This window comes from Megalopta genalis, chromosome 5, assembly GCF_051020955.1.
Source record: "Megalopta genalis isolate 19385.01 chromosome 5, iyMegGena1_principal, whole genome shotgun sequence".
In the NCBI taxonomy this organism is placed as follows: Eukaryota; Metazoa; Arthropoda; class Insecta; order Hymenoptera; family Halictidae; genus Megalopta; species Megalopta genalis.
The window spans coordinates 779,809-794,953 of NC_135017.1; the positions used below are offsets into that span (position 1 = coordinate 779,809).

At 29.8% G+C, this 15,145-nt stretch overlaps 2 protein-coding genes and 2 long non-coding RNA genes across 10 annotated transcripts in view; 1 reads left to right on the forward strand and 3 right to left on the reverse strand.

Moving 5' to 3' along the window:
• Positions 1 to 1,317: 1,317 nt before the first annotated feature.
• On the reverse strand, positions 1,318 to 3,776 carry MagR (Iron-sulfur cluster assembly 1 homolog MagR). The gene is made up of 3 exons (XM_076522243.1): positions 3,264 to 3,776; positions 2,549 to 2,602; positions 1,318 to 1,852 (listed from the first exon to the last, which is right to left on the reverse strand). Exons 1-3 carry the CDS (start codon positions 3,477 to 3,479, stop codon positions 1,598 to 1,600), a joined length of 525 nt encoding a protein of 174 aa, XP_076378358.1. The 5' UTR covers positions 3,480 to 3,776; the 3' UTR covers positions 1,318 to 1,597.
• Positions 2,729 to 3,226, reverse strand: LOC143259526 (uncharacterized). The gene is made up of 2 exons (XR_013033499.1): positions 2,892 to 3,226; positions 2,729 to 2,820 (listed from the first exon to the last, which is right to left on the reverse strand). It is a non-coding gene; the product is annotated as an uncharacterized LOC143259526 (long non-coding RNA).
• Positions 3,777 to 3,936: 160 nt separating the features above from the next.
• LOC117223102 (uncharacterized) lies at positions 3,937 to 4,702 on the forward strand. Its single transcript, XR_004490839.2, has 2 exons — positions 3,937 to 4,293; positions 4,575 to 4,702. It is a non-coding gene; the product is annotated as an uncharacterized LOC117223102 (long non-coding RNA).
• A 237-nt stretch (positions 4,703 to 4,939) lies between these two features.
• The window catches only part of Gcn2 (eukaryotic translation initiation factor 2 alpha kinase Gcn2), a 49,347-nt gene continuing 39,141 nt past the window's right edge, over positions 4,940 to 15,145 (reverse strand). For all 7 annotated transcript variants that reach the window (XM_033475228.2, XM_076522238.1, XM_076522239.1 and 4 more), the window contains 10 exons: positions 14,547 to 14,842; positions 13,571 to 13,945; positions 12,420 to 12,932; positions 11,960 to 12,123; positions 10,580 to 11,013; positions 9,703 to 9,979; positions 8,230 to 8,743; positions 7,568 to 8,050; positions 5,810 to 6,681; positions 4,940 to 5,277 (listed from right to left, as the gene is read on the reverse strand). In XM_033475228.2, coding sequence (XP_033331119.1) covers positions 5,151 to 5,277; positions 5,810 to 6,681; positions 7,568 to 8,050; positions 8,230 to 8,743; positions 9,703 to 9,979; positions 10,580 to 11,013; positions 11,960 to 12,123; positions 12,420 to 12,932; positions 13,571 to 13,945; positions 14,547 to 14,842 — 4,055 coding nt within the window. In that variant the 3' untranslated portion in view covers positions 4,940 to 5,150. The remainder of the gene's footprint in view (positions 5,278 to 5,809; positions 6,682 to 7,567; positions 8,051 to 8,229; positions 8,744 to 9,702; positions 9,980 to 10,579; positions 11,014 to 11,959; positions 12,124 to 12,419; positions 12,933 to 13,570; positions 13,946 to 14,546; positions 14,843 to 15,145) is intronic.

The window sequence follows — 15,145 nt, forward strand, 5'->3', positions numbered from 1 at the left end:
GCACACTTTTCTTACTCCCTAAGCTGGCACGCACATCCCCACCATTTTACTGCACATCCAATCCGCAGTGGATCCTGTTTCAACAATGAATCGTTAGTCAATCAGAGCAAAGAAAATTTCTGTATACAGCTTCGGTAACGAATCAAGCTGCAGCCTGGAGAGGTGCTTGATTATTCACCATCTTGGAGAGTACCGTAGTATCGCACTCTATAGTTAAATATACGCACTCATATCAAAACCAACTGGCCATGTGACGTGAATCGTATTTACAAACAAACGCCTGATTACTATACTGAAGTCAGTGCAGCGTACTGTTTAACAGTTTTTAATTAGCGAGTGTGCTGTGAATTGCCTTCAAACATCTTGTATTTTCTTTTGTACAATAAAAATGAGCTCTCACGCAGCCCGTATAATAATAATAATAATTTTTCTCTAAGCATTCGTCTATTGGTATTTTTATTACCTTTTGGTATTGAAATATTGATATATTGTTCCTTTAAAACTGCATAGGTAGTGCTTATATATTACAAACATGGTTTATACAAATACATATATCATTTCCGGATGTGACATAGAAAATAAATGGTTTATCTTAGAACTGGCAAAATTATTTCAAGCTGTAACAATAGGTACTTGAATGTATATATATGGTCTAACTGTATAAATAAGATCTGTTGCCTCATAGGATTCTCGACCACATCGTCTAGCATATTTGTGAATGATGCTCAATGCGCATTGAGATATGTTTTGAACGTATGTGTTTGTAGAAATTGCCCTAAATGTTAACGCGAGAAAATGAATGGATGTTGGTTTTATTTATCAAATGTTTATATAATGATTAAGATAATGTAACTCTGCTGCTTTTATCCATCTGTTTATGCTAGGCCTCGTAATCAAAGCCATTTTAACTCCAAAACCAAGACATCTGTTTTGACTTACAGTACGTATTTTAATTTTATATGATTTATTACATTTCGTGTGTGTATCATTCATCCCATTGACTTATGCAACACATTTATTGATGATAATTTAAATATAACAGTATGTAGTAGAATTTAATAGCACAAAAATTATTTTGAAAATGTAGCAATTTCCTGCAACAGAGCTCCAATATTTCAAAATCAAGTTAAAATTACACAGGAAAATATATAAAGTAAAAGCATGTAAAATACATAAAGTATTAACAAATAATGTATACAAAATATATATTATATATGAAGTTTATGGATTGCCACATGCATAAAATTAAGAATCATTGCTCAGAACTACCAAAATCAAAAAGTAAAAAGTGTAAGTACAAAGAAAATAGGTGTTCAATTATATTAAATTATCTGTATTTATCCATATTTATCACATGCCTATAATTATGTACAATATATTTACTTACAAAATAAATATATACTATCATGCATAGCCAAACTCAATTATATATTACATATTTTTTCTATCGTTTTGTAATGTTCGAATGAAATGAAAATAGCTTTGATATAAGATTTTTTACGAAGTTTACAATCAAAATAATTATATATATTGTTTAAATTACAATTAATTCATGTTTATCTATTTTTACTACAATTTTTACAAATATTTTGACTAATTAAACAGAGAAACTTTCTCCGCACCCACATGTTCCTTTAATATTTGGGTTGTTAAAAATGAATTCGGAACTTAATTTGGATTCTACATAGTCCATTTCTGTACCTAGTAAAGATAGTTGTGCCTTCTTGTCAATTATAATTCTAACACCATCTTGAACAACTTCTTCATCGAGTTTTGACTTTTCTTTAGCATAATCAAGAGTGTAACTAAGGCCGTTACATCCTCGTTGTTTTACTCCAACTTTTAAACCTATCTGAAAAATAAAATATCGTTTTTATATAAACTGTGTAATTATTGAATACATATGTTTAAAAAATTGTTTCTATAAATTGAATACAACTCCTGTTTAAAGGACATAGCTCTAATGATCTTGACTTTGACATATGTTATTAAATTCATATCTCTGCAGCTGATAGTTAGTTGATAACTAACTAGATAGATACTACCTACTACAGTTAATAATCTTTGTTTCTAAAAATGTAATGAGCAAAGGAAGATTGAACAACATTACTCTCATATACTATAACATATAATTTATTTCTCAAATCTAAAATTCTGGATACCTTTTTCATGTAACATTAAAGTATTTCATCGAAATATTTTTTCTTAAATGTCCATAATGTCAAAAAATTAATTCCATTCATAAAATTTATTTATTATCTTTTTTATAAACAATGATCATTAGTTAGAACTTCTTAAATGTTATGTAGGATCATGACCTTGATAAAATATGTTAATATCAAGGTCAATGTAGCTGGATCTCTTAAAAGGAAATTTTACCACAGATTGTATTGATTCTGTTGTTTCTGTTTTAAATTGTAATTTATTTTTATTTAAATCAACCTTGTATGTACTATTTTCTGTTATGATCAACAGTTTATTGTGAAATGTTTTTATAGAACTATAAGAAATAAAAATATGTAAATGTAAAGATATCTGATTTACTCACATAATCCTCCTTATTTTTTAATAGCTCCTTAATCTTTTTCACAGCATTTGATGTCTGTAACAAAAAGAATTACAATACATATGTAATTCTGAAGATAATGAAATAATGATAAAATTAATGTTATCAGGATTATACATATATGGACTTTGTAGGATAATATAAAAGACCTACAACATGATATAACATCATAGATGCCTAGAATAGATCCATTTTAATGTTACATTACAATTTCATCACATTGCATGTTCTAGATATAATATATCATATCTAACCTATAATACAAGAGATTTTACAATGGAACAACACTATGATAGAAGAACGATCACGTAACACAATCCTATACCTTTTACAATCATAGTTTAAGTCATTATATCAAACAATATTTTAAAAGTTATCGTACAGTAAATCATTATATGAATAGTTTACTTCAAATACATATACGAATAAGTTAAAAATAAACAAATACAAAAATGGTGATCATCCTTAAAATTCTTAATAGTTATTTTAAGTAACTGTGTCATGTTTAAAACGTCAATACAATATATACAACGTTTAAAATACTTTGTAGCAGTACAAATGAAAGTAATAGTTCTGTTAACCTCATCTTCTAGAATCCACCGATTTTAGCAACTTTGGTATTAATATTGACAAAAATTAAATACATTAATGTGTGCATACAACAACCTAAATTACCAGATGCTTATTATCCACTCACTAAAGTAAGCGCCGCTCTGGTGGGAAGAATTCTTCTGCTTTTGACAGCACGAACTGTCGCTGTAGCGACTACGTTAGATGCCATCTTGATTTTAATCAGTTCTAATTTGGTGCCCCCCCCCCCCACTATGAAGAGATGATCATATGACATACATGTGATGAGCGGCGAATGACAAAGCGACATGATTGCAAGATTGAAGTTATCGCCGCGTATCATAACAATTCAATCAAATTAATCGCATAAAACGTTACTTATTAGGAATAAAATGGATTTTAATACAATATATACATGTTTTTGTGGAAACGTAACATAGTATTGCAGGATGTTATGGAAGAGAATAGGTTAGAATAGGTTGGAGCCGTAAGCGGGAAGGTCCTCTTATAACAAGGGGAAGGCTGGAGGAGGACTGAAATTGAACATATTGCAATTTCTGTAATTCTGAACTATTATGGTGACGCGACACAGGCCACAGATAGTTTTACAGTCATTCCTCACAACAGTAAACCATTCTGCCTTACGATACATATAATGTTTACTCTGTAGGGGCCCAGCGCATGCGTCGTCGTACGTAGTCGACGTACCTGCACTGGTCCACCACTTCATCTGACATTCGCTACTGCGCCTGCGCCGGAATGCGCCACTGGACGATGAATTATTTTATATGTACCTGCACCCTGCACGTTAAACTAATACAATTTCTATTCCAATTGACATGTCTGAGGACTCATTATACGTGCACGGTGATACTTAACAATTGAGCAATTAAAATTGATTTCAGTATGGTTTAAAAGAATAAATCGCCATTAAAGTTTTTGGCTGTTTTGTTCAAAGAAAAGATATGCATACATCTGTATGTACGTATGGAGTAGAAGCGTCGTGCACCATTCAACTACTTGGCGTGAGACGCTATCGTGTCTCTTGATCCTTCAAAATTATTAGACAAAAATTACAACTTTTATCTTTAATAGTTTCGTTGATGTAAATTCAAACTTAAAGATAGTTTTTGTAGAAATCAGCAAAATTTTGAAATGTAATTATCGTCCGCATTGAATTTACTTAATATTATAGCCTTTTTGATTTTGTATTCTATGTTTGGAGTTATCTACAAAGTTATCTCATTTTATTACTCTTTGTCTCAAATGTTAAATGAAATTGAGTGCTAACTGCTTATTATTCTGTTATGAGAAAGCTTTTGTCCCCCAATTAATTTATACAATGGAAGTTCTACCATATGTCATCGCATAGAACACGCAATCTTATTCTCCAGTGTAATTTCGCATGATTCTCAATGTATATTGTATCTGTTTCCAGAAAATGTTATGATAAATTGCACAAAATCCAACTAGACCTGTTGCATCACTATGAATGCTAGCGCAAGAAAATGTAAAATTTTAAAAATTGTATAGTAAATAAAATGTATTGGAAATGGTAGCATTTAACATTGGTTGGTAAAATACAAATATTCTTCGCTGTTGTATATGAACTTTAAGGGAAAGTCACGAGTCTAGGGAAGCAACAAGATATTCGTAGGGTATGAAGCAGGGACAAGAAACCACTTAGACGTTGGACATTATCAACAGCAATTGTCGGAATTTAGAAAATGTAAGATCTTAAAAATTAAATGTATGTTAGCTTATCTAACAGATGCTGAAATATACAAAAATTAGGAAAGTAGATGATTTTGATACTTTTGATTTTGTTTATTATCGAAGCACTAGGTATTTTATGCTTGTACATTTATTTTATAACTTAAAGGAACTTTTTTTAGAATAGATTATTTAATATAAAAATCAAATTGTTTTATTATGAATCACTTAATTATGTGACAAATTATTTCTTTCATATGTCTTATTCATGTATAATTTTGGATGTTTAAAAAGTAATAAACTATAAAAGAGTCATATATTGACTATCCATCAGGCTATATAGTATTAACACAGGTCGTAATTTTTCTTTCCTCGTTTCCCGTAATTCCTCGCATATCTCCTTTATATACTTTTTATGTCTTGCATGTCTGAAAAAAATCACAAATTTAATGTACACAGATGCATTGAAGATCACATATAATCTCCAACAAACAGATAGTACAATGTATAGATTTGTGAAATTTTAATAAATAACAAACAAAAATATAATCCATTACATCATAAAAAATGTATGGTACCATATATTGTAAAGAAAAAAAGAATTTACTCACGTTTACCAATAATGTAATTTTAATATCTATTAGTAAATTTTTTTTAATTTCTATTAAAGTTCAGAATAGCCAATTGGGTGTGACCGATTTTCGGAAATTTCGTCTAAATCCTTCTTTATGCAATGTATCATTTCATTATACTGAATTCTTTTAATATTTGTACTTTTACCGATAAAAAGGTTTACTTTTACTTTAGCTAATTTCTAGTTACTTAACTACTTTAGCTAGTTTTTAAATTTATTATATTTAGTGAACTATAATATTATTGTATTTTCCTTTGTTGTTGATTAAAATTTATATATTGTGCTATCATTGTGATTAATACTACAGTTGAATATTATGTACTCACTTATCGATAATGACTTGTATGCTTTTCAAAAAATCCTGATCTTCCTCATCGATTTCTAAAAAACTTATAATTGTCCTAATCACACTCATTTCTAAGTACATTGCAAAAATTTCAATTGGTACTTTATGCGCGATTCTTTGAAAGTACGTGGACATCTGTGCAAATATCGAATTCTTCAAACTTCTTCTAGAACTACCAGAAAGTTTGTCCTTTTCAGACAAAATAAAATTGATATTGATATTACTTGGATTGTTGTTACTTAAATAATTCTCATTTGTTGATGCTTTACTTTCAGATCTATTTAAAATAGGTATCGATGTATCCAGTCTTTGAAGAAATTCCCCAACTTCTTTATTGGCTATTTTTTTTTCTTGATATCTATCCCGTTCCCAACTGTGGACTCTCACGCCTCCTCTTTCACTGGCTTTTAGAATAACAACTTGATTAATAGAATGTTCTCTACAATATTCAAGAATTTCCTCAACGGAAGCCAAATCCAAAATTGTAACTTTTAATCCAAAACTCCAAAACTCTTTCAAAAGATCTATCATCTCTTTCTCTCGATGAGGATTGCCCAGGCAAGAAATTGCAACATCGATTCCATATTTACTGTCAGAAGATTCTGATGTCTCCAAAACGGCTGATACAAGTTTATCCAATGAGATGCTGATTCCAGCACCGTATTGTTTAGCTTCTTTGCAGGCCATTCGGAGTTTTCGGAAAGACGACAACATTTTGTCGTAACGTCCACCTGCTGCTATTACTTCTCCACATTTTTTTCTACGGCGTTTAACTTCGCACGTTATTTGATAGATTGTACCACTGTGTTGATTTATATTATGTACTAGGAGAGGAACTACTACTACTGTCCACTGAAAAATATAATATTCATTACACTTATTAATGATTATATAGTAAATAACGCAACGAAAATAAGAAAAAACAGAATACTTTTTGTTCTTTTAAATTTATTTTACAATGAAACAATATTGCAATATGCAATAAGATTTTCTTTAAATCTTGTATATTGGTATCACTATGCAAAATTTTTTTTATTAGATCTTAAGGAAAATAGGGATTAGCATTAAAAGAATGATTAAAAAATCAAGTTCTCTGATATTATGTAATGCTATGTACGCGTTACAGATTTTTTACATTTTCACGCTTTTGGGACTTTTTAACGTATGGAATATTTAGAAAACTTATTTAGGAAATAATGAATTATTTCAACTAATTTCCTATTTTTATTTTAGAAATAGCATAGAAGTAGCTTTATTTTAGGCGAAATTCAAATAAATTATTTTTAAATAATTTTCTAGTCGTACATATTAAGTCACTTAAGTGAAATAACAATTAATCCAAGATTAAACAATTCTAACGAGATTACCTGTTATTTTTATTTTCTTCTACTTCTATTCTTCACAACAAATATTTGAAATTAAACTTGAAAAAATATTGCCAGAAGACATCTACACTGTGGAAATCTATTATTCTAGCAAATGAAAACAACTTCATCTCAGGTGCAGATCATGTTAGTATGGTCATGTACTTAAGAAAAACTTTCACTACGAAGTATTAGAAAAGTTATTTCAATAGAAGTGTATTAAAATAGAAAATAAAAAGTATATCAAAGATATTTTATTTGGTAGTTACATAATAAAATAATCTAGTAAAAACAAGTAATATATTACCGAAATATCTATTTTTCAAATTTATTATTTGAAACATGCCTAATTCTATTATAATGTAATGTCTTACCTTAATGCCTAACGATTCAATATTTTCCATTACAGTCTCAATTTCTTTTAAACCCTCCTTAGCTAATGCAGCAGCATCTCCTTTCCTTTTTGTTATAGTTTTCAACACACTATGAATCTTAGCGATAGAACTCTCAGTCTCAAGTAAATTAAATAACGTTTCCATTGCTTGATCAGTCAGACAAAGACTTATTAGATGTGTTTGGATTTGAAACCTTGAAAACTTTCCATCGCGTGCGTCCCGTAAAATTGAATAAATGTCATGATATTTTTCTGGATCGATTCCACAGTATATTAATACAGCTTTCAATAATGAAGTATGGTTCAGGCGGATAGTGAAATTTCGTTCTTGTAATTGAGGTAGTTCATTGATGACTTCCCAGACAATGTGTATCAATTCAGCTTCCATTAAGAAATTATTGGCAGTTGGACTTATTATATCAAATGCACATTCATAAAGTTCTCGAGGATGAAAGCCCAGAACCTATGAAATTTAAACATTTATCAATTAGTATGTAGTTTTCAGGGGAATTTTGAGGACTGCTGCTACTTTATTATTTAAAATTGTAAGCCTATGTTATTGACAATTAAATGCCAGTTTTATTAAGAAGTGGTTGACAGAAGAGGTAGTTGTTTACAATGTAAACGAAAATTTGTAAATACCTTCTTCTCTCTAAAAACTTTTTCGATAGCGTATCTTCTTATATGCAGCACATTATTCCATACCACGTATCTTGCGAAAGGTGCACGTAAATCGTGAGGTATACAAACAATGTTTCCACTACGAGTCATTAATCTAACACCGGAATCTGTAAAACTATAAAACTGACGCGACTTTGGCATCAAAAGCGGTGTGTCTAAATGAACACCGCCGTGCCTCTGAAAAATTTCAATTACTTTGCATTTCACTCCTTCTTGGTATTTTTTCCAAGACAGGAAGTTTATGTAGCCTCTACTAGGTAAATTCATATCGTATGTAATATCGTCGGCTGGTGTGATTTCTTGGGTAAAGCAACAAGAAATTAAATATTTATAAGCTTTGCTCTGATTGTTGGATAATGTGCGCCGAATCATTTCTTGTAATTCGGTTTCTTCGAGACGTGGGGGAGGTAGGTATTCCGAAGAGAGAAGTTCTTGAGATGTAGGTCGTTGACTAGGATCATGGTTCAATAACCACCTGCAATTACGAGTTAATTGTAATAAATTTAACAACTGACCAGGGAGTGATTTGCAGTAATATATGAAAGAGCTAATGCAATTTTAAAATTATTAATAATGGAAGATTATGTAAATAAATATTATTTCAAAACATATGAATAGTACTAGTCTCGGTTTCTATAAAAATTGAAAATTACCAAGTATTTCGCGCGTTATTAATGTTATGATATTTCAAGTTTATCAAAAAGACTTATTTATATGCGTAAACTAAACACTATAATATATACACAAATACATTTATATTTATAATTTAAACATAAATATTTCGGAAATCTTTAAGCCACTAATAATGAAAAATATAGAATGTTATTCGAAATCGTTAGATACAACTCAATTATTAACGTATTTTTTAAACAATTTAGGATATTTAATGATGGCAATATAAACGATGGTTGCTAACAAAAATACTTGTTTAATATCTTCGAATGTAGACTCACTACTTAGAAATAAGAAGTAATATTAATTTATTTTCAAAAAAGAGACCGGATTATTGAAATTTGATGGGGTTGGAATATTTATAATATGTATTTTATGTGATGCATAGTAAAATCCATCAATCAATTATAATTTGTAATTGGATACGCTACACGAAGCTACCTCAAGTTCAAAGAATAGCTCAAAAAATAGCTCCAGAAAAACACCATTTTTTTAGCTAATCAATAGAACGATTTCAATGTGTGCGTGTGCGCGCGCGCGCGTGTGTGTGTGTGTGTGTGTGATACACTGTTGAAAGATAATCAGAATTAAAAACAATTATACACATTTTAATTTATACTGAAAAATAATTAGGAAATATACTGAGCTATAATTGTTATTTCAATCATACTACCTATAATAATAGAAAAATTCAAAGATGATTTTGTCGGAGAAAAAATATTAAAATATACAATGCTTAAATAAAGTTTCTTTTTTATTTACCGTAAGATATGAGTTTGTCTTGCCATTTCTGATTGCTGCATTTCTGGAGGTAGTATAATTTCTTTTGATCGTAGGTTGAGTAAAATTGTAATTCGTTCCATTCCTGTTTTCAGTGGCTTGTAACACATTTCGAATAATATTATTCCCAGACTATAAATGTCGACTTTTTGATTGTAAATGGCTTTCACTGCTTTCGTCGTTAGTTCCGGCGCTACGTACAATGCTGTGCCCACTTGTCCTGTTAAAGAGCCTACGTCTTCTGTGCCAAAACTGAATCCTACAAAATCATACAGGAGAACACCATCTCTAAATTAGGAAAAAATAGAACAGTCTTTATCATGAATTCTTTGAACATTATTTTAAATAAAATTATTTTTCGTTTGCCAATATGTCATTTTTTAAAGTCTAAAAAAATAAAAATAACACTATCTAATATCAATTTTATGTTTCAATATAACAGATTAAGAAATGTTTTTGATGTTTTGTGTCACCTGACTGTAACTCTACTTCAAATGCAGTAGCTACTACCAACATAAATTTTTAGAAAATGATTATTAATGTCTCAAAAAAATGAGTATATTTTTCATATGTTAGTTAGGAATTATATAATTACTAAATTCTTTTCTTTCGAAAAATTGATAATCAAAGCGTCGAACGAGGAAGAACTACAAAAATCAATTTCTTAAAAACCAAGGATAATGAAGAAAAACGACTTTCGGAACTATATTGAAATCTACAATATTGGAACCTCTATTCTTCATTGAAACATAAAAAAGAAATTAACATTCGTTAGAGTAAGATTTTATATTCAGTTTCTTGATAATTTTGCATGAGTAATGGAAATTCAACGAATTTTTATTATTCATTTGATATTTACCTTTTTCCATAGTTTGTGATTCTTTATCTATCTCCATGGTCTGTACGAACGTTGAAAAAATATTTGTAGTAGCGAGACCGAAATCTCCGATTTTAACGTGGTCGTTGCTGTCCAAGAATATATTCACTGGTTTTAGATCCCTGTGTATCATGCCCTGTTGGTGAATGTGCGCTAAGCCCTCAACAATTTCTCGGAATAATCTCCATACTCTTTCTCGGTCCTCATAAAGACCTCCATCGATGGCCGTCCGAAGAGTGCTCTTTTCACAGAACTCCATTTGAATGTACATAAACTGTATTTCTCTTGTTGTTTCTTCTGATTTACTTGCATCTCCATTTTCATTCTCTTCTCTACTCGAAGCAGATTCTTGGAAATTTGAATCCCTTTCAAATTCTATACTGTCGGAAGAGTCTATTCTTAACAAATTCCGCATTCTGGAAAATAATTTATGATTACTGTTTACATATTAAACCTTGTCAAACCATTGTAGGTTGTAGCATATGAAATGTTCAATTCTTATTGTTAAGTAACTTCATACCTTCACAGAATTACTACATTTATAAAAGTTTTTATAAAATTCCATTTGAGTTATTGGACAAAATGGTTGAGAAATAACATATGAAAAAGAATTATATGATTTAATTTCTATAAAATATCCCATTTTTTTATTTACGTTGTAAAATAGTTTTTTTTTAAATTGTGAAATTAAAAATTACCACAATTCATAAGTGAATAAATATAGGAAATTTTTCTAATTTTATAGCAGTTTAATATTCTATGAAATGTTAGAAATGTTAATGAAGCACACCAAACATTCACCATCAAACCATCTCCAATCATTGGCCGCATGACTTTTTACCTCATACTGTGTATTTTTTGTTACTTTTTACAGAATTTGTATTATTAGGCTTATTATTAATCATATCTATTTAAACTAACTAATTGAAAAAATTGTACAGATTATAATGCTGCTTATTTTGTTTACAATATTATTGCAAAAAATTGGACACTTCATATTCTACAGTCTAATACTTTGATTACTGCGTAAGTAATGATTTCAGTCATTTATAGATTTATGATACATTTTAATATCTTTTTTTAGATAGCAACATTTTAACAAAATTAAATTGATTTGTATTATACAAGGAGCCATAAAAATGTTATTCATAATTAATACAAGTACTTCAATTCGTTTATCAATCGTTTGAAAAGATTTATTTAAGATTAAAATTTGTTGGATGGGATAGTCTAGCCATACTCCATCTCAAATTACTAACGTATTTTTGGAAAAATTCTTTTTTTCGCAGAAAATATTTTCCGTTCGATACCTATTTTGAATTTCTCTACAATTTATCGCTTCAAAAATGATTGATTTCTTACAAAAACGCACAATCTTCATCACTGTCGCTATCACTAGATGCATCGCTGTTGTCTTCATCACTATCCGGCGGTAGTGTGGTGTTTGTACGAGATTTGTATGAAACATTCCATTCGACATCTTGCAACGGCGGTGCCAATTTTTCGATATCGTCTGTGCCCAAATGCTAAACAATTAATTTCAAGTTATAGTAGTATACTATATTAGTATTTTTTTCAAATCACTTTTCAATTTTACAAAGCGAATTAGGTTTCTTCAAATACTAGACATAAAAACATTGCGATACTTTTTACACAATAAAGTTACTCTAAACAACAGGTTGTTTCATAAATAATGTAATTTTCCTTTCATATTATTAACCACAAGTGTTTAATTCATCTTTTTCTGTTTTATACATTCTATTCAATCTATATATTGATATATAATAATAAGAATATCAAATCTAGTAATGAGCATACTTACGTTGAGCAAGTCTTTGTTCTTCTTTCCTAATGGCGTTTCGTATACTTTCTCTGTTTCATCAGTTATAGTAGCACTCTCTATCCAAGAATTGTAATAGCGCACCACATTTTCATGATTCATGCGCGACAGTAATTTCACTTCCCTGGTTATCTTTCTGTTCAGCTGCTTGTTCTTGGGGTTAAGCTCGATTCTTTTGATAGCATAAATCCCACCATCCAATTTGTTTTTCACTTTAAGTACATCACCAAAGGCACCTTTACCAAGCCATTCGAGCCCCTCAAATTCATTTGTAATTCTTGAGTGACCACCCAAAGGTGGTACATACTGCCTAATGTCTGCATCAGTCTCATCAGGCTCTTGATTCTCCTGTTCCTCTCTGCGTGGTATCTTTGGTGGTGACAATGCTCGAGCTAGAGGAGCTTTTATGAACGTATGTTGCAGCAGTTGTTCAGCGGACCAACGCTTCCGCTCATCGTTGATGAGACACTTTTGTAAGAAATCTTGAAGATCAGGCTACAAAAATTCAGATAATATCAATATACAAAATTACCAAAGGTTAAACAAAATGATAGAAACAGCTTGCGTAATAAAAATATGTTTTATTCGATATGTCTGCTAGTTAAGATCTTATTAGTAAAAATATTGTAAATAATTCAATGACTCGGATTTTTTTAAAAGTTAATTATTACTTTTCTATTTCTATTATCATTTGCAGCTACTTTTACATCGAAAATATTTTTTTGATAATTTACAAATAATCTTCTGTCCAGTTTCTGTCGACTTTTTTCCATAAATCAAATCTTCCAATGGATGTTAATACGACCAGACCGAGCAATAACTATTTTTGTTGATCAAATTTAACGTCTATCATTATAATTATCTATCTTGTTTGTATTCAGGCGAAAACTATTTAGTTTTAAATATAATTATAATAGTTTTAAATATAAGTTTTATTTATCATTTTCTGTACGAATACATGATAAAACAGTAAATGTTATACAGTTTGATTGAAAACTATTAACGGTAAGAAGAAATTAAGGGTATGATATCACAATATTAAAGCAAAGTAAACATAATAAACAATACAAATGATGAATCTTTCAAAATTAGTATGGCAATAAAAATTGTAATTATAGTAATTGTGTATATACCTGACTGATCATTGCTGGGTTAATTTTATCTCCAGAAACGATCATTCCGTTTAACAAAGAGAACATAAGTGCGCCGAAACGATAAATATCAGCTTTCTTTCCACCTCTTCCTTGGATACTGGGAAAATCTTGTTCAGGTTTGACAACTGCACATGTTTGATAAACATCAGACAAACGTTTGTTGAGCGAATAGTCCGATAGTTTAACTATTCCTGTACGATCAATGTAGATGCTTGTGTCACGTAAGTCTTTGTGGACAACATTATTATCGTGAAGGTACTTCAAAGCAAATAAAATCCCAGAAGCCAGATAACGAAGAAGATCGATGTCCACAGGAATGTTCTCCAACAGGAAAAAAGAACAGCTGGTACCTATCTAATAATCAACTATTAACGTTCGAAATCCTTATTTGTACTTTTCGTGAAAAGATTTGTACAAATAGTGTAACAAAATCACACTTTCTCTTTGAATACTAAATATTAGAAAGACTTTACAATCCTTATAATTGTATGCATCCATAATATAAATAAAATACTACGCTGCTTTTGTTATGCTTCCTGCTACATTAATTGTCATACTTTACATAGGATAATTTAGTAAATTTTCTGTAATTAGTAATATACATATTTAATGACTATCTCAATAATTATTAGTTCTTTTTTACACAGATTTCAAATCTATTTCCAGAATTAAATTTGACCTATTACATGTTACCTAAAAAAAAAACACTGAAAAATGTTTATAAGGTTGATAAATAAGTAAAATAGCAAAAAATTTGTATGCAAAAAGTTGTATGTAGTGTGCACTCCTTGATAACGTACAACGGTTATTTTAACCAAATACTTTACAAGTAATTTAGGTGACCCATTTAATTGAATCATCCTGTATATTTATTGATCTAGTTTTTACTTTGTTACTAATGTTTATCTGTGAATAGTTTTTGCTTATCTGTAAATTTTACTAGCTATACACTTACCACAAATTCTTGAAGAATGTAAACAACTGTTTCATCTCCATTTAGCAAGTACTTCATACTTATATAATGTACAAGATTCGGATGGTGCAATTTATTTAAGTGATTCATCTCTTGCTCGAGACTTCCTATTTGTTTAGTAATATGTTGTACATTATTTTCGTCGATATCGTGGTTCCCTTTAAATGTCCATTCGCTAATTGCGAACAGTTCACCGGTTGTCATATCCACACCAGCATAGACAACAGATCCTTTGGTACTGTGGCCCATGCATTTTCCTCTATATACATCCCGTTCATCTGTGAGGAGTACAATACTTTCTAAATGTCAGTTTAAGTTTACGTAATTATTTTGATGATAAAAGTTCTGTCAGCAATTTTATAACTATCAGATATACCTGTCATTTTTTTATACTTATACAAATCTTACTTTATTTAATATTTAGTACAGATTAATTTCACAATAGACACATTAAATGTCAATAAATTCAATTAAAAATTGAATTGTGCAATATTATATTACATCTACAAAGTTTATTTAATTTAAAAGATAATGGAATTACTTATGGATACTTCTAATAATTACAAACAAATATTATATAA